General features: G+C 42.4%; 1 protein-coding gene across 1 annotated transcript in view; it reads right to left on the minus strand.

The window, feature by feature from the left end:
* The window catches only part of PFKL (phosphofructokinase, liver type), a 273062-nt gene that overhangs the window by 9100 nt on the left and 238972 nt on the right, over positions 1-24990 (minus strand). The window contains exon 19 of the mRNA XM_063430198.1: positions 21324-21435. Coding sequence (XP_063286268.1) covers positions 21324-21435 — 112 coding nt within the window. The remainder of the gene's footprint in view (positions 1-21323; positions 21436-24990) is intronic.

Here is a 24990-nt window from a genome sequence, read left to right on the forward strand (position 1 = left end):
GTGCCAATCTGCCCCCCACTTTTATATGGGAAAAATGGAGATACATGGTACTCACCATAAGGTCGTCTGCCTGAGACAGACCCCTGCGGTCCGCAGGAGTTCCAGGGGAGTCCACGAGATGGAAAGAACGGGGTATAGTTTCGCTCTGGTACTGGTCTCTGGGTATTAAAGGAGCCTCTGCTGGCTCTAAATGAGCCTCGAAATCCACGGCCGGATAGACAGCTCCTACCCCTACCGGCCCCTCCAAAAACCCCAAGGTGCAAATACTCTGTTAAGAGAAGTCTGAGCTTTGTCAATTGCTTTAAATGTTTTTACGTACAGCCCAAGATCCTGTAGCAGTACTTACCCTCTCCAGGGGCCGGCCGGGGTCCTCTCTTCTCGCCGCGAGCGGTCCTGCTTCTGCACGAGCATCCGACGGCGAAATCAGCGCGAGAAGCGGTCACATGTCCCGCCTGACTCTAAGGGCGTGCCGCGTGTCCCGGGCGCACTCTTAAAGGGACAGTGGGAGCCGAAATTAGAAACGGTCTCCCATTGGCCCCTGTCATGCCACAGTCCCCATACACTCACGTTTTGGGGGCGTGGATATGACAGGGGCCAATCAAAGTGAACTCTAGGGTATTTAGACTCACCTGTTCCTTAGTATATTGCCCTATAGTGGTTTCTGTTCAGTTCCCTTTAGTGCTTACTTCGTTCAGTTGTTTTTTTGGGTGTTTGACCTTGGCTTTGTTCCTGACTCCGCTTTCTCTTTATCCTTGCTTGGTTAGTCTGCCGGTTTGCTCTCCTGTGTACCAGTCCTTGGCTTGTTCTACTTTACGCTGTCTCTCTGTTCCCTTGACCTCGGCTTGTTCTGGACTCTGTCTTTTCTTGTACTCGTCTAGTCCGGCCATTCTAAGGTCCGGTAAGACGTATCTTGTTTTCTTGCCTCTAGACTATCTGGACTATTCTTGCGTGTTGGGGTATATTACCGTGACAGATCCTTAACGAAGGATTCACCAAAAGGTAAGCTTTTAGCGGCTGGCCCCGGCTCATTGGTCGCCATACTGACCAGTTTGGGCCTTGCAGCGTTCGGTTGCCATGGCCATATTGGCGTTACCCACCATGCAGACTAACCTCTGCAACCAGCCTTTCGCGACTTCGAAATCGAAGTCACTCTCACCCGATTGGGCAGATTCCACTAACTCAAGTGTCCAGGAACTTGTCCTGGCAGTTCCGAAGAGAAAAGTCTAAGCCTTTCCTCGGTTTCCAACCAGATTTATTTAAAAATTGGACCAATTAGGGATCCACGTCAGGGTTTTTTCTCACTGAGTCTGGAAGGATGGGCCGTGGGCATTCCGCCCGTAGTTTGTTACGTCCTTCCTTAGATAAAAGGTTTCCGTACTCTTTGAGCGAGGTGTCTCGCAATGTGCGCAGGCGGCTCCCATTCCGCTGAGCGAGGGTGACAGAGGTTATCTGGGTCAAAAAACGGGTTACCCAGAGGGTTCCGCAAATCGTCGCCCTTGCCCGATTTGGCAGGCTCAGCGCCCTGAGCCGTAACCTTCTGGGTTGCAGTGTTTGCTTTCACTTCAGACCCAGAATGCTGACTGGTGCCACTGTTACCAGCAGTGCTGTGGAGTTGGTAGATGTATGTTCCGACTCCTCAGCTTTTGGTACTTCCGACTCCGACTTTCCGAATCCTCTGTATTAATATGTATTGTATTTTATACATTCCTTGAAGGAAAGAAAGGCAACATACATGTCATTACCACAGGACTACTGGTTGGGAAGCTTACAGTCTACTGTATTGAACAGTTTAAGCAAAAGACAAACACAATGAAAACAACAAAGTTTTATAAAAATGTTTTTATTAATCAATCAAGTGGCTGGATAGTAGCAGCAGGCATAAACATAAGGAACAGGAACTTTACCAGTTCAAAAATACAAACCACGTTATTTGGTTGTTTTAGAACAAAAACAAAGCTTATCTATATGAACCAAAAACAAAATCTGTAAAACATAGAAATGGTTTATATTAATCTTGAAATGTAGTTATAGGCTTAGCAAATGCAAATCAATTCAATGTAGAGTTCTTTTTTTTTTTTTTAATTCTCTATTTTTGCAGTGCAGGTCAAGAATAACATACAGGCGTGAGGTACCCCAACGGCAGTCCTCAGGCCAACGTGAAACATTTAAAACAAAGGTGGGGTGTACCGCAATGCATGCACTTTTTTATATTATTTAGTCAAAACTTTTAAACAGTTAAACGAGGAGTATAGGCCAAGTAATGATAGGCAAGAATATATATCACGGTTTCTGTTGGTCATTAGGTAGGTGAGTGGACCGGGTAGTGTCCGAAGTTTTTAGAGGAGTATAGGGAAGTCTTTGCTGTTCGCAGGTAAATATTAACTAGTGATAAGTGTGTACGAGGTCGGGTATTGGTGCAATATGCCTATTCCATCCACCTAATAGTAATGAGTCATCCTCGTGACTGCATTATGTTTTGGAGCAGGATTCTCCCAATGTAAGGCACTACAGTTCTATCAGTTAATGCGAAAGGCTGTCTGGGTCTAGGCATGAATTTGCGGTATGCAATCACGAAACATGGGGGACATATCTTGTATGAGGGAGTCTGGACCTACTGGCAGTGTTCATACTTCTGTTAGGCAAATATGCTGTTGAAGGGTATTATCTATACTTATGCTGATATGCACGTTTTGGGGGTTTCTTCCCTTTACAGGATGTTCGTGTCTGTGTAACGTGTGGTATGCAATTATGGGGTGTTAAGTCCTTACTTAGCAGGAGGTACCCTGGAAGTTAGAAGCTTGAGGCTCAATGAGGAGTGGCCTGCTCTTTTATCTCCCTTCATCTTGGCTAAAGGGATATATGCACGTCCTGAAGGCATAAGAGACTGTCAAAATGATAAGGCTGGTCAGAGCGGGCTAGCTGTTAAGGTAGAGGACGGAGCTGGGAAGGGCCGGCTGGTCTTGTGAGGTATAGATAACATGAGATTACAACAATGCAAGATACCGGTTAAAAGACAGTGCCTCATCTATAACATTGCTCGTAGGAGGAGGCCACTATAGGTACCCCTGGATATTGTGATCTCGTCTCCTGGGGTGTGATTAATATACAAAGTGCCAAACCAGTTTTAAGAAACATAAATAAGAAAAGTAAAAAAAAAAGAAAAGAAAAAAAAAAATAGGTACATAAATAAAGAAAGATTTGCCATAACGTAGGGAGAGGAAGTAATGTGGCTTCTGCCTGTGTGGGTGGCAACACTGTGTAAACGGTAGGTTTGATGCCTGGTTCAGCCTATACCCTTAGTTGTCATGAGCAGGGTGTCGCCACGTGAGCAGGTGGAGCCGGCGTATGGCCAAGCTAATCGTGTATGTCTAGGTTATTATCTAGATAGCACTTAAGGGAGCCGGTTTGGCAATAATAATAAAGCTGTGATAAACACTGCCACTAAACAAGTAATATAACGCTATTCGTAGGTAGCGGCCTAGGCAACAATGCAATAAATACATGTTAGGGGCATCGGCAACTCTCCTTAACAACGGTGTTCTTGTTCGGGACAGTGAAGCTGAATAGCTCATAGCAGTTCAACTGTGTACTGTCACAATGTGGGGTATTTTATAATATACCAGTCCAGACGGCGTATGCTCCAAGGCCCGGTGGTCCCGGTGTAACGTGCACGAGGTGAGTGCGACTGGGCCAAGCCTCTGAATGTCCCAAAGTCTCTATGACGTGACAGTTGCATAGGCCTCTGGAGTGGAGCTCTGGGGTACAAACGGAGCGCTCCGATCTGGATCCCAAGTATGGGTGCGTTCAGGGGAGCAGGTGTTGGCATTGCCCGTTGTGGCCGACTCCGTCGGTGTTAGCAGATCTTGGGGTAGGTTTAGTAGCCGGAGAAAGGCCGGGGCGTCCCGTATATCTTGGATGCTGTGTGTGGTCGACCCTCTTGTGACCGATAGAGTCCTGGGAGGTCGCCACCGATAGTCCAATTTGTGGGCCCGGAGGAGTAAGGTGAGGGGTCTGAGCGTTCGGCGCCACACCAAGGTGCTGCTGGATAGATCCGGGTACAGTGAGATTTCCATGTTCTCAAACCTGAGGGGAGTCTTGCCTCTGAAGGCTGCGAGGATCGTTGCTTTGTGTCCGCTGTTACGGAGGTTCAAGATGACATCCCTCGTAGCAGTGTTTGGTGCATTTGAGGGTTTGGGGATTCGGAAGACCCCCACTGGGGTGATCGTGTCATGCCGCCCCTGTGGCAGGGTTGTGAGTAATATGCGGTCGACTAGTTTTGGCAGTTCGGCGTCGGCGATGGCCTCTGGAATTCCCCTGATTTTTACATTAGAGGCGCGCCTGGCGTCCTCCAGGGCCGCGAGGCGTTGTTCGTACTGCCGGTTTTGGTGCTCCAGGTCTTGCACCGTGTGGTGTAGCGCGGAGATTTCCTGGGCTTGGGCTAGCGATGAGCCTTCTAGCGCGGAGATGCGGCCTGTCAGGCCTTGTAGGCCCGCGCGAAGCGCTGAGACCTCCTCGCGGAAGCTGTTTTTCAGGTCCGCCATCATTCCTTTCATAATCGCCACGGTGAGCTGTTCTGGTTCTGCCCTTTTACTATGGCGTTTAGTCTGCCGCGGTGGGTCAGGGGGTGGCAGGTATCCTCGGATAATTCCTCGGAGAAGTCCGAGCACCCTCCGTGTTGGCCTCTGTGGCTCCTCGTGCGTGCATCCACATTTCCCCGATCGTTAGTCCCGGGGTGGGCTTGTGTGGTACCGGTCTTTTCCCTTTTTTCCCCATTAGGTTACTTGGTGTGTGCCAGTGAATTAGAGCTCCGTTAACATGCATCTGGTTTCTTCAGCGTTCAAGCCCCGCCTCTCAATGTAGAGTTCTAAGGAAGAGAATTGCCTCTGCCAGATCCTCTTTCATAGAGGCTCTTAAGTCAGACTTCATTATTTTTAGGGCTGAAAATAATCTTTCGACGCTGACTTGGGTGGGTGGCATTGCAGTAACTATTCTGGCTACATCACTAACGATCTCTGGATTAACAAGGATGGTTTCTTCAACAGTAAGTTTTGATGAGCGATCATACTTTTCAACTTCTTTTAGTGCTTCATAAAACTTCTGTTGGAATTTTTTATTTGGACATTTACTGGTTCTGTAACGCTTATGCGACTTCGCTTTCTTTTAGAACCCTCCATTTTGTCTAAGAAGGAATCAAAATCTAATTCTTCGTTTGAAGAAGATGATCCTGATTTACCACTATTGCTTAAAAGAACTTCATCCAGTGGAGGTATTTCAGGTCGTAATCCCTTCATGCGAACTGCTACATCATAGAGGGCCTTTTTCCCAGTAGCAGTCTGTTCACTGTTCAACAAAAGTCGGCTCATTGGGTCGACATAAATAGCCGCTAACAAGATTTCATTTTCCAGCAAAAGACTCTCTCTTTTCATCATTGAAGATACAATGCCCTCAGCTAATAACCCCCCATTTTTGTTCAGGCGATATAACAGGCTCTTCCATTCCAAGAGGAATTTACCTGGGGTTATATTGTCACATTGCAAACTCTTGGTGACAGTGAAGGGGTGAGAAAGAAGGTTCTCCAGCTCTTTTCTTTGTGTCCTTTGGCTTTCAGTTAATGCAAGATTTTCATTGTCCATTTCTTCTATGAAGTCTTTAAGTTCAAGCAAACGCTTCACCATTAAATAAGTGCTTCCCCAGCGAGTTGTTTGATCCAAAATGGCTCCTTTTCCTGCACGTCTTTTCAAAATTGCATCTGTTTTCGGCAGGGCCGTTTGAAGGGATTTGGGGGCCCCAAGCAAAATGGACATGGAGGCCCCCCCAACACTCCCCACACATACGCAAAGCCTACAGAAACCACAGCATAGCCATACAGTTTAAGTTTACCCACACTTTATATAAATAAAAAAGGTTTACAGTGCAAATACTGCTGTTGTATATAATGTGCATAAAATGTGAACATTTTTCACAATTGAACATTTGCAAAAAACACCACTGTACCATAAAATCAAATATAAATTAAAAAAGTGCCCAATAACTAAATCCCAACATACTAAAAACACACACACACACACACACATACATACATACACGTTTTTCAGTTCTCACAAACATGTGCAAATTATCTATAACTGCTGTGCACTTAGTGTGAAAGAGCTCCCTGTCCTGCCCCCTGTCCCAGAGAGCTCTCTTCTGTCCCTTAGAGCTCTGCCCTGCCTCTTGGTGGTCTTTCCTCTCCCCCCACCCTCCCCTACCAGTCTCTTCTCACCCTCCCCCCCCGTGTTCTCCTCATCTCCGCTTCTCCTCACCCCCCTCCCTGTGTTCTTCTTACTCCTTCCCCCCTCCCTGTGTTCTTCTTACTCCTTCCCCCCTCCCTGTGTTCTTCTTACTCCTTCCCCCCCCTCCCTGTGTTCTTCTTACTCCTTCCCCCCCTCCCTGTGTTCTTCTTACTCCTACCCCCCTCCCTATGTTGTTCTTATTACTCCCCCTCCCTATGTTCTTCTTACTCCCCTCCCACCCTCCCTGTGCCCTTTTTACTCCCCCCTCCCTGTGTCCTTTTTACTCCCCCCTCCCTGTGTCCTTTTTACTCCCCCTTCCTATGTTTCTTTACTCCCCCTCCCCCGCCCTATGTTTTTTTTACTCCCCCTCCCTGTTTTTTTTTACTCCACCCCCTCCTTATGTTCTTTTTACTACCCCCTCCCTCCCCATGTTTTTTTTACTCCCCCCTCTGCCTCCCTGTTCTTTTTACTCCCCCCCTATGTTTTTTTACTCCACCCCCTCCTTATGTTCTTTTTACTACCCCCTCCCTCCCCATGTTTTTTTTACTCCCCCCTCTGCCTCCCTGTTCTTTTTACTCCCCCTCCCTATGTTTTTTTACTCCACCCCCTCCTTATGTTCTTTTTACTACCCCCCTCCCTCCCCATGTTTTTTTACTCCCCCTCCCAATGTTCTTTTTTTTTTTACTCCCCCTCCCTATGTTCTTCTTACTCCCCTCCCACCCTCCCTGTGCCCTTCTTACTCCCCCTCCCTGTGTCCTTCTTACTCCCCCCTCCCTGTGTCCTTTTTACTCCCCCCTCCCTGTGTCCTTTTTACTCCCCCCTCCCTGTGTCCTTTTTACTCCCCCCTCCCTGGGTCCTTTTTACTCCCCCCTCCCTGTGTCCTTTTTACTCCCCCTTCCTATGTTTTTTTACTCCCCCCTCCCCCGCCCTATGTTTTTTTTACTCCCCCTCCCTGTTTTTTTACTCCACCCCCTCCTTATGTTCTTTTTACTACCCCCTCCCTCCCCATGTTTTTTTTACTCCCCCCTCTGCCTCCCTGTTCTTTTTACTCCCCCTCCCTATGTTTTTTTACTCCACCCCCTCCTTATGTTCTTTTTACTACCCCCTCCCTCCCCATGTTTTTTTTACTCCCCCCTCTGCCTCCCTGTTCTTTTTACTCCCCCTCCCTATGTTTTTTTACTCCACCCCCTCCTTAGGATCTTTTTACTACCCCCCTCCCTCCCCATGTTTTTTTTACTCCCCCCTCTGCCTCCCTGTTTTTTTTACTCCCCCTCCCTATGTTCTTTTTTTTTTTTACTCCCCCTCCCTATGTTTTCTTACTCCACCCCCTCCTTATGTTCTTTTTACTACCCCCTCCCTCCCTCCCCATGTTTTTTTACTCCCCCCTCTGCCTCCCTGTTTTTTTTACTCCCCCTCCCTATGTTTTTTTTTTTTTACTCCCCCTCCCTGTTTTTTTTACTCCACCCCCTCCTTATGTTCTTTTTACTACCCCCCCTCCCTCCCTCCCTATGTTCTTTTTACAACCACGCACCCCCTATGTTCTTCTCAGTTACCTCCCCTTTCCTGCAGCATGGCCGAGCTCCTCTTCCTCCTGGCTATCAGTCCGGCCGGGTACGGCGCGGTACAGGAGATTCAGTTTCCTGTTCCCGGCCGGACTGAAAGGAAGTGAGCACTCAGTGTGCACTTCCTGTCAGTCCGGCCGGGAACAGGAAACTGAATCTCCTGTACCACGCGGTACCCGGCCGAACTGAGAGCCAGGAGGAAGAGGAGCTCGGCCATGCTGCAGGAAAGGGGAGGGGACGAGAGAGGAGTGCTCTCTATAGAGCGCTCAGGCGGCTGCAGCCTTATAGGAAACGCCGGCTCTGCTCGGGGCCCCAAGCAATTGCTTAGTTTGCTTGCCTGCTAGTGACGGGCCTGGTTTTCGGGGCCCTGGCTGCAACAGTTACTTGCCGTAATTTGCCAATTAGTGTAGCTGCATTGCGATATTTTAATCCATCTCTTATGGCAAGTTGCAGTGTATGAACAGCACATTGCATATGATGAATAGTAGCAAGCTTCAATGCTTCTTCAACAAAGTTGTCTAAAAAAATGTCAGCATTCTCTTCAGTTTCTAAACTTTCCCCAATACTTGCTGAACTGTCTTCCTCTAACTCTAATATCTGTTTGTTACCTTCTTCATCTGCGTTCATCTTCTCAATTGTGCTCAACATGTTAGAAGCGTTATCTGTCACAACACATAAAATCTGTTCCTTTTTAATTTCAAACTCTTCTAGAACACCCTCCACTAACTTCTGAAGGTAATCACTGGTGTGATGTGCCTGAGTGTCCTTTAATCCGAGGGTCCGTGTTATTGTTTTGTTATTTTCATTCACAAATCTAACATTAACCCCTTAAGACCGCAGCCAAATGTACAAGTTGTGATCCAAAAAAAACGTAAACAAAACCTGGCATTTGCGCTATATGTCTGTCCAACCGTAATTCAACTCTTTCATATTAAATGCACCTACACTTATATATCATTTTATTCAGGGGAAACAGGGCTTTCGTTTAACATCAAATATTTAGGTATGGAACATAATTTAATATGAAAAAAAATATAAAAAAAAGGGGAGAAAATAACTAAAACTAAATTTTTTAGTTCTACGTGACATTTTAACTGTGAATGTTAAAATACTGTTTGCTTTTACTGCAATAAAATACACATATTTGTATTCAGCAATGTCTCACGTGTAAAACAGTACCCCCTATGTACAGGTTTTATGGTGTTTTGGGAAGTTATTTCACATTGAAATTCGCCAGAATGGTTACGTTGCCTTTGAGACCATATGGTAGCCCAGAAATAAGAATTACCCCATGATGGCATACCATTTGCAAAAGTAGACAACCCAAGGTATTGCAAATGGAGTATGTCCAGTTTTTTTTTAGTAGCCACTTGGTCTCAAACCATTATTCATGGGGATAATTTTCATTCCTGGGCTACCATACGGTCTCAAAGGCAACCTGGCGAATTTTAATGGGAAAAAACTGAAACACAAACTTATATTTGACTCTAACTTTTGAAAACACCATAAAACCTGTACATGAGTGGTACTGTTATACTCAGGAGACTTTGCTGAACACAAATATTAGTGTTTCAAAACAGTAAAACATATCACAACAATTATATAGTCAGTGTGCTATTTGTGTGTGAAAAATGCAAAAAATGTCACTGTCACTGACGATATCGTAGTTGTAATATATTTTACTGTTTTGAAACACTAATATTTGTGTTCAGCGAAGTCTTCCAAGTAAAACAGTACCCCCCATGTACAGGTTTTATGGTGTCTTGGAAAGTTACAGGGTTAAATATAGTGCTAGAAAATTTTATTCCCTGAACTTTCGGCCTGGGTTGTCAGGCAGGTCCCGCAAATTGTAATTAATAAAATGACCTATTTATGTAAAATTATTACATAAATATATACGTAGAATTATTATATATATATATATATATATATATATATATGTGTGTATATATATGTATAGCATTTTTTTTATTATTTGTATTTATATATAGGTATATATAGTGATATATACGTATATACTTATGTATATAGATATATATATTATTTAGTTCTACATGTATTTTGATATCTATATATATATATTAATTTTAAAATACAGTTAGAACGAAATTACGCATGTTTACACATTTTTTATCTATTTTTTATTATTAATTTTTTTAACGTATTTATATATTTATTTTTATTATATATAAATATATATAATGAAAATTATATATATATTTAATCAATATCATTGTACGTGTATTTTGATATTAATATATATAATTATGTATATATTAATATTAAAATACACGTAGACAGTGTATGTATATTTATGTGTGTATATGTGTATCTATGTACTTAATAAATATATATATGATCTAAGTATATATAATCTTATTTTTACACTGCTTTAACATTTTTTTTTTTTTTTCAGACAGCAGGGGGTGTACCTGTCATTACAGGCACTCCCCCTGCTGGCAATGCCTTGGACGGCTATGCCGTCCATGTGATCGCGGGGTCCTCGCGATCACATGGCCCTGGGGGGCCGAAGAAGACGGAGGGGGACTCCCTGGGCTCCCAGGTAAGTCCCCCATACCGCGATTGCCGGCGTGGGATCGCCGGTGACCGGGTAAGTAGAAAAGATCGCAGGGCGTTCTATGCCGTCCTGCGGCGTTTAGAGCCACCAAAATAAGGACGGCATAGAACGTCCTGCGGTCTTAAGAGCGAAATAATTGACTCTGTGACGTGTGCATGCATCCATTTTAAGGAAGACAAAACGTCCCTTCAGAAATTTCTGTAGTTCTTCCTTTTTACATTTGGCCTCCTCAATTATAAGTTTCCTTATACTTTCTCTTTCCAGAGAAACGCCAAGTTTTTTTGCCATTTCTCCATTTAGGCCTAAAAAGGCTGTTTGTGAAAAGAAGGATAGTGGTAAACTATTTTTTACTACCATTTCAATAATGTGGTGTTTGAATTTTTCTGGTGTCATCCTTATGGTAACTTTGTCAGATATAAAGAATTTTCTTATTTGTGATTGTTCTCCAGTAGATTTCTGAACGTTTTTTGTCACAGAAGTAGATGCAATGTTTTCATTGCTATCTTTCTCATTCACGGCTTCTAACACTTTGGGACGAAAATGCTGTGCGTGTCTTTTCAAATTTGCTGTTCTTGTAGGTGCATTTTTATCAGACCCACTGAAACTGCTAATTTTTGCATCACAGTGTTTTTCACCATCATCATCTTTTCTAATACATTGGCACACGTAATGTTTTCCATCACTTGATAATGCAAAGTGCTCATAAACAGTAGACTTTGTCGTGTTTGTTGTATACAGTCTTTTTGACATTATTTAGGGCGCCTCTTTTCCTAAAATACAAAATATGTTATACTAATTACTAACTGGCATATAATTAGATTTTTTTTAATATCAACATCCACAGTCTTGTAAGTTGTACTTACATGGCTTTATAGAAACAAATAAGCTATATTTCCCAGAACTAAACCAAGCCATGATTTGTGCTATGTAAAAAAACATGCACAGACATGTACTGTACACACACACACAACACAGAGCCTACATTTTAGTACTCAGAGCATATAAATACACTTACAAACCTAGGATAGATAGTTTCTTCCAGAAACATGTACACATGTCTTCCCTCATACAGACAAGCAGGCATGCAGGTTTTAAAATAAATATAAACACTTACAGTTGAATCCAAGAAGCTGTTCCACCAAGTTCTTCTAAGCCAGGGGTCGGCAACCCGCGGCTACGGAGCCGCATGTGGCTCTTTTACACCTTTGCCGCGGCTCCGGGCAGGGGTGTATCTATCACGAGGCAATTTTTTTTTCTGTCCGTTGCTTCACTATGCGAGCGGCACCGCCGGTGTTCTGTCAGATCTCTATACACCGGCGCCGCATAGTGAAGGAGTTGCTCCTCCTCCTGACTTCCTCCCGACCTCCCCTGCCTTTTACGGAAGCGCGTTGCCGTCGTGACGTCACACGGAGGTGGAGTCACGGGCCGGCAACGCTAGGGTGAGCCTTATGTCCTCGAGCTGCAGAGAGGTGCTGCGCACGGTCACACTGAGCCCTTCCCCCCCCTCCTATTCATATTTACGTTTGTGAAAAAACAATAAACTACAAATTAAAAAAAACAAAAACAAGAATGAAATTGTGCAGAAAATCAAAGACATGCCTCTCTCTGCGAAGACTGTTAAAGACAGAACCCTAAAAATGGCAGAAAACATTAGCAAACAGCAAATTCAAGACATTAATTCAGCTGTGGCGTACTCCATTGCCTGTAGGGATCGACCGATATTTATTTTTTAGGGCCGATACCGATACCGATATTCTGTGAACTTTCAGGCCGATAGCCGATATAATTTGCCGATATTCTGTACATTTACCATTTTGGAAAATAAAAAACTATTTCTAAAGGTAAATGCACAAAATATACGTGCCACGTGTAGTGGATGCAGTGTGTTTAGACAGGGGAGCTGTGTATGTGTGTGTAGTGGATGCAGTGTTTGTGCAGTGTGTGTGTAGTGGATGCAGTGTGTGTTTGTATAGTGTGTGTGTATATAATGCAGTGTGTGTTTGTATAGTGTGTGTATATAATGCAGTGTTTGTGTATATAATGCAGTGTGTGTTTGTATAGTGTGTGTGTATATAATGCAGTGTGTGTTTGTATAGTGTGTGTGTATATAATGCAGTGTGTGTTTGTATAGTGTGTGTGTGTGTATAATGCAGTGTGTGTTTGTATAGTGTGTGTGTATATAATGCAGTGTGTGTTTGTATAGTGTGTGTGTATATAATGCAGTGTGTGTTTGTATAGTGTGTGTATATAATGCAGTGTGTGTTTGTATAGTGTGTGTATATAATGCAGTGTGTGTGTATATAATGCAGTGTGTGTTTGTATAGTGTGTGTGTATATAATGCAGTGTGTATATAATGCATTGTGTGTTTGTATAGTGTGTGTGTATATAATGCAGTGTGTGTTTGTATAGTGTGTGTGTATATAATGCAGTGTGTGTTTGTATAGTATGTGTGTGTATATAATACAGTGTGTTTGTGTAGTGTGCATTATATATACACACACTATACAAACACACTGAATTATATACACAGTGTGTTTGTGTAGTGTATGTGTAAAATAATAGTGTGTGTGTGTGAGGGGGCATTTTTTATAAAAAAAAAATGTTTTAATTTTTATATTAAATTATTTTGTTTTTATATATTTAATTATTATAATTTATAGCTGCTGGGAGGTGAGTAAACGCTTGCTGCTCGCCCCCCCAGGACCGCCGGGCTTGTAATGAGCCTGGCGGTCCTGGTTGGTATTATCGGCAATATCGGTATCCCTATTGGCCGATACCGATATTGCCGAAAATACCGAATATCGGCCGATTATATCGGTAAAACCGATAATCGGTCGATCCCTGATCGCCTGTGATGAGTCCAAAGATAAAGGTGATATTGAACAAATAGCGCTGTTCTGCCGATATGTGAACTCTTTTGGGCCACAGGAAGAACTGATTGAGCTGATACCACTAAAAGACCAAACAAGGGGTGAGGATATGTGTAAGGCTGTCCTGGACTTTTTAAGTGCTAAAAAAATTAACACCAACTACCTGGTCTCAGTGGCTACTGATGGGGCACCGAGCATGAGAGGAGCACAGAAGGGCTTTGTGGCTCTACTGCAGAAGGCGCTGGGTAGAACGCTGCTGTCATTTCATTGCATCCTGCACCAAGAGGCATTGTGTGCTCAAACATTTCCCCCCGAATGCACAAAAGTTATGGATGTGGTCATTCAGATTGTTAATAAGATAATGGCAAAGGGTTTAAACCACCGCCAGTTTCGTTTGCTAAGAGGTGGAAAGCACATATTCTGACCTCCTGCTCCACAACAAGGTCTGGTGGCTGTCCAGAGGCGAGGTGCTAAAACGCTTTGTCACATGTTTGGAAGAAGTAAAAACCTTCCTGGCCAGCAAAGAGCTCACCTTTGCTGAGCTGGAACAGCCAGAGTGGCTGGAAAAATTACATTTTATGGTAGACATGACAGCCCATCTAAACACACTAAATACAACCCTTCAGGGGAAAGGAGGCACAGCCCTGCACATGCTGGAGGAGGTTTTGGCATTCGAGCGCAAGTTGACAGTGTTTGTCAAAGATTTCCAGAGAGGTACACTGTCTCACTTTCCCTCTTTGAGAGAGTTCAAACAAAGTCATGATACGATAAATTTGGAATATTTCAAGTCTGCAATCACCGGAATGCAAAGCTCGTTTGGGAAACGATTCTGTGAGTTCAGAGAGGAAAAAAACACATTATCCTTCCCTGTCACTCCCCTGGCGATCGATCCATCCCTATTGAATATGACTGCATTTGCAGGTGTAAGTCAACCTGATCTTGAGATGGAACTGGCCGATATAGCCGACAAAGATATATGGGTGTCCAAGTTCAAATACTTTTTTTTTTTTTTTTGTAAATCTTTATTTTCCGAATGTGAAAATGATGAACATATGTGTAAGGTCACAAAGGCCTGCACACATCGAAACAGGAAATATCGCATGCATAACTAGAATCGTTTCACAAACATTTTATAATTACAGTTGGTCTCAATGTTATAATGAGTAATGTAAGTCGCGTAATCGTGATGGTAAAGGGTACCTGTCTGCTAATATCGCCCCTTGTAATTTAGGGTCGTGGGCTGCGGGGAGAGGGTGGGAAAGACTAAGTCTGGGTACTATGCCTAACGTCTCGCCCTATGTCCCAAGGATGTGGGTCCATGATGTGACCCATCAGTACATAGGTCCGGAGTAGACCATGGTGATCATGGGCTCCCTCTTTGGGTGTCACTTCTAGGTCTGGGACTGCTCTCGTGTTCGCTTCTGAGTAAGGTTATTTGACGCACCTGTGTGCATGGCATGTAAGGAGTCGTAAGGTGCCCCTTCTGTCTATTGGTGGCTACGTATAGTCGCTAGATCAGTTCACAGCTATGGCCAGTATGTCTAGTCGATTACAGGTCGCTATAGTATGACAGGATCAGGTCGAACCCGTGTGGTTACAGGTTATGGTTAATAGCATATTTGACGTGCCTGATACCAGTCCGTGTACTTATGTCGCTCTCGATATTAGTTCCCTATAACCCCAGGGAGAGGGGGGGGGGGAGGTGTCGTCGGAGCAAAGATGGTTGGCTCTAGTGAGCCTCGTTCGTACTGCAACAGTTGTGAGCACGAGAAAAAATAAAGATCAACATATGGTTTAAAAATCAGGGTTAGCTACGTAAAACATTGAAATGAAATAAAATGTTCGAACAGAAGCCTAGTTGGTTGTCGGCTTAAATATGTCCCTCAGGTCTTGGGTTTAGCATCTCTGCTTCGTCCAGGAGTCTTGGTCATGTCAGCTTCGGATGTCCCAGGCTGAGGGTCATGTGGTGTCCCCATCTTCGCTGTGATGTTTGGCAGTCCCAGGGCAGTCATCAATGCTGGGCCCTCCGTGGGTTCGGTGGCCTTGAAGTGCTTGTCGTCTTTAGTGATCCAGAGAGTTCCTGGGGTCGCCCACCTATAGGCTATACCCGCCGCTTGGAGTTGCTTGGTGATCGGGTGCATGCTTTTGCGCCATTGTAGTGTGGCTCTGCTCAAGTCCTGGAAGAAGGAAATTTTGCATGTTTCAAAGTCGAATGGGGTCTGCCCTTGGATTGCTGCCATTAGCCCCAATTTGTCCGCCATTGATTGGCATCTTAATATTACATCCCGTGGAGCTGAGGTGGGTGCCTGTGGGGATTTAGCTATCCTATAGATCCCGTCGAATTGGAATGTTTTCGCCTGTTTGGCCGGTAAAAGTGTGGCCACAAGGCGTCTAGCGAAGTGTGGCAATTCTTCCAAAGGCACTGATTCCGACACCCCTCGAATTTTAATATTCTTGCGGCGCCCCCTGTCATCCAGGAGATTAACTTGCCTGGCCATTGTCAATTGTGAGGTGTGTAAGTGTCGCACTTTCTCCCCTAGGGCTAGGTAGTTCTCCCTCAGTCCCTTGACTTCTTCTTCGATTGCCTGTGTGCGCGTTGACACCGCGTGTACGTCCGATTTGAGTATTGCTAGATCTGCTTCCCACATTTGTCTGAGATTCTGCTGAAGGCCTGTCAGCATGGCCTGTATGTCATTTTTGGAGGCCGGTGCGCTAGTGTCTGCTGTCCATGTGGGTGGTGGGTGCTGGGGACTGGGGTGTGGAGTGCCCTGTGTGTCTCCTTCCTCTGAAGGCTGTGGGGATGTATCTCGGGGAGTTTGGGCCTTTGCTGCGTTTGAGGCCTGTAGCATTTGGCCTATATCGCGCTGTGGCTTTGCGATGTTTTGGGGCGTTTTTTGTGTCTTGCGGCCCATCTCACCTGAGCTCAGGGGGTCGGGGTACCAGTCCTCAAAGTCCGGGACGTTCCAGGGCCAGTGCGTTCCCGAAAGGGTCTGGGGTTGCCCTCCCGTCCTGTAGGCCTTGCCGCCTCGGCGTTTAGTTTTTGAGCCGGGTGTCAGGAGGAACGGCATCGGCGGATCAGTGTGGTCCTCCGAGGTCAGTGCTCGGTTGTGTGGCTGTGGGTGATGAGGATTCTCCCCGTTTTCTGCAGATTGCAGTGGATTGTACCGGAGCTCCGGCAATGTGCGGCCGCTCCGGTCCGTGTCAGGCTCCGCCCCCCAAGTTCAAATACTTGACTGCTACTCTTGAGGATGTTGCCAGTCAGAAGGCCATTCTGGCTCAGAATCATAAATGGAGTGATATTGAAAACCTTCCCAAACAGGACAAACTTGTATTCGAAACATGGAATGCCATCCCCAACACTTATATAAACATGAAAAAGTATGCATTTGGAGTCCTGTCGATCTTCGGTTCCACATATGTATGTGAGCAGGTCTTCTCCAACATGAACTATATTAAAAACAAACATCGATCACGCCTCACAGATGACAGCTTGCAAGCCTGTGTGAAAATGAAGGTGACGTCTTACAGCCCTGATGTGCAGACACTGAGCACTGAGGTTCAAGGAGCAAAAGTCCCATTAACCAGGTAAATTAAATATTTTAATTAGCTATTAATTAGCAAAAATATATTTTACATTGTTAAGTGAAAGTCCTTTTTTTCTTCAGATTGACAGCTGACTGCACGATCCTGTATATATAGCATTAAGGTAAGAAACAATATATGCAGTGTTATATTTGTTTTAAATGTCGCAATGGTTTTGCGTCTCCCAGTTTTTTTTTTTTCTTCGAAAACGGGTCCAAGTGGCTCTTTTTGTCTTAAAGGTTGCAGACCCCTGTTCTAAGCTCTTCTAGCAGAGAGAGGTAGTTGGCCAGAAGCTGCTGCCTTCTCCTTTTTGTGTGCTGAATTGCTGATCTGCTGCTGAATATAGGGCAGTGGGAGGATCCAGGAAGGGGCATTTATTATAAAACATGATTTCCCTAGTAGAATCCTATAGTCATGTTTAAAGTTTAAGCTAACAATCAGAGTTAGAGTAGTTTTTATAGCCTTAGCTGAATGACAGCAGTTTTTCAAATGGTTTACAGCTTCAGTCTTGAACTATTGATCCTCCATTCCCTTCACTTATACAAGTGTCTCTAGTCCTGCAAAAAACATATTTACTTAATCCCTTATCAGTGAGAGGCTAGGTTACCCATGGGCGCAGCGTTCCCTGTAACAGCAGAACACAGCACTATGCAAAGTATAAGTATTGCCGCTCCTAATTGTGCGTTGCATGCCATATAGTGAAGCACATGAAAAGCATGCTTCTTCACGGTCACTTAACGTATTCGTTTTGCGGTTACGTGAGGCACTGCATGCATTGGTCTTTATTCTTACAGTAGAGAAGTCATTAATTATAACTTTTTGTGAATTGGGACATTTAAACTTGCTTTTTTAAATTCCAATCTAAATTTAGTATGAGTTGGGGTGCAAACAATGCACCGACTCAGACTCCAGGTACCCAAAATTTTCTCCGACTCCGACTCCACAGCCCTGGTTACGAGGCTATGTTTTTTTCTATGATTCTCTCATACTTCCTTTTTCTTGCTGCTGGGAGTAAAATAAAAAAAGAGAATGCAAAATAGGAGCCTCAATGTCTTTAATAAAATTCTCTGCTTGTATAGCCCGGCCATTCTAAGGACCGGTATTACACGTTTCTCTCTCTTTGTGGTCTGTCTGTGTTTCGGAATCCATGACAGCTTTGCCCGGGATGCAGATGACTGGGTACTACCCCCAGATAAGTTTACCCCAACTATTCCCCCTTTTCACAGCAAATAGTATGCAATTGTTCATAATTTGAATTGATGAGCTGCTTATACTTAAAAATATATGTGGCCTTTGAGAGGTAATTTGCAGTCCTGAGCTGCTAAAATGAGACTTGGGCCCAGCATCCACTTTTGCAAAATATGAAAGTGGTCTGTCTCCAATGTGCCCCTTCAACATCCACATAACCCTGAGGGTATTGTTGCACTAAGAGGACATAGCTGAGCAACATATTAGGTATTATACTGCCGTAGCACACATAAGGATAGCAAAATATACAGTAACATTGCCAAGTGTGTGTCAAAAAGGCAGAAAAAATGCTAATTGCAACTAGACTTGGTACAAACTAACAAAAAAATTATCCTACACTAAGGTTTAGAATATACCTTTTGAAATACCCTGGGGTCTGTAATTTAAGAAATGGCAGGCCTTTGTGGGGTAGTTTGAATTTAAAACCTGCTAAGATGCTTGGAAATTGCACATGGGCCCAGCGTCAAAATTCAAAGTTCGGTAAAAACTGATATAACTTGGTCTTCTAAATGGCACTGTAGCTTCACGAAATAGTTCCAAAGGCATTCATTGGGGGTGTCTTGTTACTCAGAAGACTTAGCTGAGCATAATTTGGGGAGTTTGAACTTAGTGGCACATATGAAATATACAAAATGCCCAGCAAAAATGCAATCCGTATGTAAAAAACGCACAAAATTATTTTTTACCACGTACTTTGGCATATATTGGTGAAAAAATGGGGGCATGTTAAGGCACAATATGCACCTTATGAGATACCCTGGAGTGTCTACTTTTACAAATGGTAGGCCTTTGTGGTTTGTTTTTGAACAGTCAAACTGTTATAATACCCCAAATGGAAGCATAGGCTCATTAAATCCGTCTCTCAAAATTCTACTGTGAATACTGAAAAGGACAGGTCTCCTATATGGCACTGTAGCTTCACGAAATAGTGCAAAATACATACAATGGGGGTGTCATTTTACTCAGCAGATGTAACTGAACACAAAATAAAACTCTGCACAGGAATAGCACACACCAACTTTAAAAAATACACATGAGAAGTTCTTTGTTATATGTTTGTGTGCCAAAAAACAACCCAATTTTACTCCAATATTTAGCAGAAGTTGGCGGTGAAATGGCTACGTAGAAAGTGTCAAAACAACCTTAGGTAAATAGCCTGTGGTGTCTACTTTATATAAATATATACTTTTGTGTGGCAATTTTGTTTTCTTTTATGGCTATTAAGCTTACAAGACAAACATACCAAATTCTAAAATCGCTCCACATTAAAAGTTTATTTTACTCCTTGTGCTTTGTGACCCGTAACTACCAAAAAAAACTGAAAATCCCAGACACATTATATATTCTGTAAATCAGAACAACTAAATTAATTTATTTTTAATTACTTTCCTTAACCTGCACTAATTATGCACACATTATTATTGCAAAAACTGTAAAAAAAATATATTCTTTTTTTTGTTGCATTTTTCTGTATTTTTTTTATAATAAATAAGTATATATATATATATATATATATATATATATATATATATATATATATATATATATATATACACACACACACACATATATATATATATATATATATATATATGTTACATCAAATTTCTGTCCTTTAAAAAAACAGTATATAATATGTGTTGGTGCAATAAATTAGTAAAATACAAATTGCAGTTGAACGCAAACAGCAAAAAATGCTGTTGTCATTAAGTGAAAGACAAGCTTCTGAAGCTCTGTCCTTAAGGGGTTAAGAGGTTTATTTATGCTTGATTATTATTTTCAGCATATCTACCATCATCTCTATTTACTTAATACATTCTCTATTTACTTAATACATTCTCCAATTCTCTCTCTATATGCAGTTTACCTATGTTGAGTTTTACTTCCTTGTTACTACAAATCCCATGATGCAGTTTGCATCTACTTTCCTACTACTCTGCCCGATCTCCCTCTGTTCCTCCCACTCTCTCATCACCCCGCCCTTTATTTTTCGGGTTAACAGCCTAATTAAAGTCTAACTACAGTCCTCATAATGCCCCTTACACTCACTTCCGCGAGTAATATTGCTTGCTTGCTCATGTGCAAACTACATTTCCCAGCATACTATGCACACTGTCACCTATGATCTTTATATTGCGCGAGTCACGTGACTCGCTTTTCTAAAGTAATATAAAGCTACTACACCTCGTTTTTAAGCGGTTTTAGTTACAATAGACACAGCAAAGTGGCATCTTTAATACAAACCTTTTTATTTCCATTTACCAAATGTGTTATATAAAACTTTTATCTCATTGGCTGTTGAAAAGTGAAGTTTTTTTGGTGCCAATTTTTAAATCACTATGTACCTATATATACACTCCTACTAGCAAGATTGTTAATTTTATCCCATTTGAAAAAGCCTTAGTGGCGAAACGCAAAATGGTTTTACTGTGTATGTAATCTGAGTAAAGGTTTTTTTGGTTACTATTTTGTGCCAACTATCTTTTTATACACAATTATTTTCTTTTTACCTGGCTTTTACCTATTTTATCGTGTGTTTACAAGATTGTCCGAGGTGGGGATCATACCACCAACGCGGTTATCATAGTGCAGTTGGCCTGCACTATACTTGTAAGTACATTTTCATTTTACATTCATTTTATACCCTGTATACACTGAGAGCACTATCAGTTTTTTTTTTTTATATACCCCTCTCCTGAGAGTAGGACATCATCCCCTCCAGAAGATAACCACCATATATCCTATAAGCGGGTATCATACCGCTGTACGCCCTTCACACCCGAGCTGGCTATAGCTCTTTTAAATGTGAGTTGAATATATATATATTTCTCTTCACTTATATTGATCCATACATTCTATACGATTGGTCTCCCATACTACGGGAACAATTGGACTGCTATAAACACTGAGGAAACACGGAGGATACCCCATCTCCAAAAGCACCTTAAAATACATTTATCTCTATAGTGCAATTCTGAACCATTTGGACTATTTATATGTATAAGTAACATCCTAATTACAACTCCTTGATTGCACTATATATATATATATATATATATATATGTTTTATTTATATGCTTTTTTTATCCCTATGTTGTGATAAGATATAATGCACTTTACTCCCTACTGATACATTTTTTTAAAATATTTATCATATTTTGGCGCAGCCCTAAACAGATTTTGCATGTTAAGTACTAATTTACAACACACCTGCTGTAGGTGACCAAGAACATTTGTTCGACAATCAAAAATTCCTTTGCCTTCAGCTGAGTAAAGGTTATGTAGAAACTCTGTGGTGTAGTAGTCATGGCATTTTTCATTCCTTAAAAAACAAACAAAAAAAAAAACATAAAATAGAACAATCTGTAAGTCACACATATGATACACAAGAAATATTAGATTTTGTAACTTGCTAAAGGAATATAAAATTATAATCAATAAAGAGATATATTGAAGTTCGGGATAGTCTGCAGCTGCAGAACCTCTCAACATAAATATAGTCAGCAAAATGACACTCCAGTGGTGTCAGGGGCTTGACTTCTTATCATTCACAGAAAAAAATATAAAATATCCTCATTCAAAACAGAGCAAAAAGACTGCTTAAAATGTTGATAGTCTGGATATTGTAGAAAGCTATGCACAATGTAAATCTATCTAGAAACCAAAAATAGTAGATGAGTCAGGGTGAATAATAAAGCAAATTTGCTTTACTCTGACTGAAAATGAACCCTGTTAGAATCCCTATAATAAAGGCTTTATTAGAAGTTGGCCAAGCTAAGGGGCATAAGGGTTAATTAAAGGGACACTATAGTCACCTGAACAACTTTACCTTAATGAAGCAGTTTTGGTGTATAGAACATGCCCCTGCAGCCTCACTGCTCAATCCTCTGCCATTTAGGAGTTAAATCCCTTTGTTTATGAACCCTAGTCACACCTCCCTGCATGTGACTTGCACAGCCTTCCATAAACACTTCCTGTAAAGAGAGCCCTATTTAGGCTTTCTTTATTGCAAGTTCTGTTTAATAAAGATTTTCTTATCCCCTGCTATGTTAATAGCTTGCTAGACCCTGCAAGAACCTCCAGTATGTGATTAAAGTTCAATTTAGAGATTGAGATACAATTATTTAAGGTAAATTACATCTGTTTGAAAGTGAAACCAGTTTTTTTTTCATGCAGGCTCTGTCAATCATAGCCAGGGGAGGTGTGGCTAGGGCTGCATAAACAGAAACAAAGTGATTTAACTCCTAAATGACAGTGAATTGAGCAGTGAAATTGCAGAGGAATGATCTATACACTAAAACTGCTTTATTTAGCTAAAGTAATTTAGGTGACTATAGTGTTCCTTTAAATCCAATTAGTAAGGTAGAAGGAGATAGTCAGTTTTCTATAGTAAATGTTCACTCCTGTATGTGAACATAGTTTGAGGCTAGGCTGATAGAGATCTTAAATAGTAGACATTTGCCTTCCAGTATATACCAGGTAATTATATCTTGGTATGGTAATGTCTCAAAGCAGCACTTTTTAAACTAGCTGAAAGGTAATGCAGCATAGAGATAAGATAAAGCCTCTCTCCCTGTTAAGCTTGTTAGACAGTCAGAGGTTAGAAAAAGAAAGGAAAAGTTACGTGCTATAAAAATGATTCCATGCTAAATGTGCATGGTATAATACACCAAAGTGACCCTATTATACCATGCACAATATAAAGGGTATTCACCCTGACTCATCTACTATTTTTGGTTTCTAGATAGATTTACATTGTGCATAGCTTTCTACAATATCCAGACTATATCAACATTTTTAAGAAGTCTTTTTGTTCTGTTTTGAATTATATTTTATATTTTCTTCTGTAAAATTATAATCATGTGGTGTTTATCAGCTGTTAACTATGTTGACGTGATCACAATCCCATCACTCCAATACTTTTCAACAGCACTTTTACCATTATGGGATCAGTGATCAGGCCCTATACTTTAATTATAGAATGTTAATTTCTAACAGCCTTAAATAAACACTCAAATTACAATGTCCATGTGACGAAAGTAACCTTTGTCACTGGCTTTTGGAGGGGCCTGTTTGCCAGCCTCCTACCCTGTGACTATGGCCCGTGTCAAATCCTGGTCAGAACCACTGTGTGTGCCCTTTTTAAACCTGTATGGCCACACTTTGAACTTTCGAAGTGGCACTTTGAACTACCGAACTTCTGAAGCCATTCGAAGTGCCATTCGAACACGTGGTGGCAGCCATCTTGTTTAGTCAAACGCATCCAGCGGTGTTTGGTAGTCGAGTGCATGGAACTCAAATCGGACACTCAACGGCACGAACACCGCTAAACTTTTACCTTCCATGGAGGTTCGGCTATTCGAACGGGAGTCGAACGCCGTTCGGTACAAAGAAACCCACGAACAAGAGACACATTATGACATTATCCACGAGCGGCTATGTTCGGTATTTCGAATCATTAAGTAAACTGGCCACACAGCCTGATTCTCTGGAACTGTTCTGGGCATGAAACCATGCGTGCAGTCGGTCAAAATGGTACTTCCATAGAATTCCTGAATCCCTGAACTGTTCTGGGCGATTCTTGGATATGTTGGTCACCCAGATCAGGGCTATCAGGTGGTGACATAATTGTGGGGATTTTGTGTGTTTTTGGGGTACTTTTGGGGTTTTGTAAATTATGTGTTTTTTTCTGCCTGGAGATAATTAGGTTAATGCAGTATCTGCCTCAATTATCTCCCAGGCAGAGAGGAGGGATTGTATGTTTGTATTGGGATTGTCACACTTTCTAACCTTGCTGTTATTGGTTGTTAAGTTTGTGTCCCTGTCCCCAACAAGGTCCATGTGGGCGTACACCTTGCTTGGGGACTTGCATAAAATGCCAGCTGTGGCTTCCATTAAACAGAATGCTTTACCCAGATTTACTGCTTTCCTATGGGGATTTTGAAGATGCTGGATGTCCTCATGCAAAGCAAAAGGATGTCCCACGTTGTTTCATGGAGTTAAACTCCATGAAAAGCCAAGCAATATCCTTCAAGACAGCCACTAGAGGTTCTTTCCCCTGCAATGTAAACATTCTCTGAAACTGCAATGCTTTACACTTCAATGTTAAGAGGACAGGGGCATGGCACCCAGACAAATCCAATCAGATGAAGTGGTCTGGGCTTCTATAGTGTTTTTAGTTCCTTAGTTGACCCACCCTAAAGGACACATAACTGAATAATTCAATCATGCAGAATTTTACCAACAAGAACAATTTTTCTGTTGGCAAAGCTAGGACTAGATTTAGTGGTGTCAGACTGATAAATAAGCCGTATGATACAGCTCGTTAATAAGGGATTTAAATCCCCTGCGGATGGTTATATGGCCCCAGACCAACAAATGAGCTGTATGCACCACTCAAAATGAGTGCTAAATAAAATCCTTTTAAATTACTGTGGCTGACCAAGTTACATAATTTCAGACATTGCTAGGTATTTCCTCTGATAGAGGGAAACCTGCAATGTCGAAGGAGACCCTGAATGGGTTTCTCTGCAAGCCCCCAGCAGCATAATCACCAGCTGCAGAGACTGAGCAGTGCTAGGCTATGATGATGTCAGCAAGGGATTCCCTCTGCCCAAAACAGCAAGAGAATCTAAATTTTGAGGAGGAATTCGAGCACTCAATACCCTCCCTGGCTTGGAGGCACGCATGGGTCGGAAAACTAAAAAGCCCATTAAACCCCACCAGCCGTGATATAGGCAATCTTCTGTGGAACTCGCAGAGGGCCGCATGGGAGAAAATGGTGCTGGGGTACAACGGATTAACTGTTTCCTCGGAGGGTGCCTCTTTTGATCCCAGAGAAGGGACTTTTCTGAGTCCGACACCTGAACCCAGCACC

The sequence above is a fragment of the Pelobates fuscus genome, chromosome 8 (assembly GCF_036172605.1).
Source record: "Pelobates fuscus isolate aPelFus1 chromosome 8, aPelFus1.pri, whole genome shotgun sequence".
Lineage (NCBI taxonomy): Eukaryota > Metazoa > Chordata > Amphibia > Anura > Pelobatidae > Pelobates > Pelobates fuscus.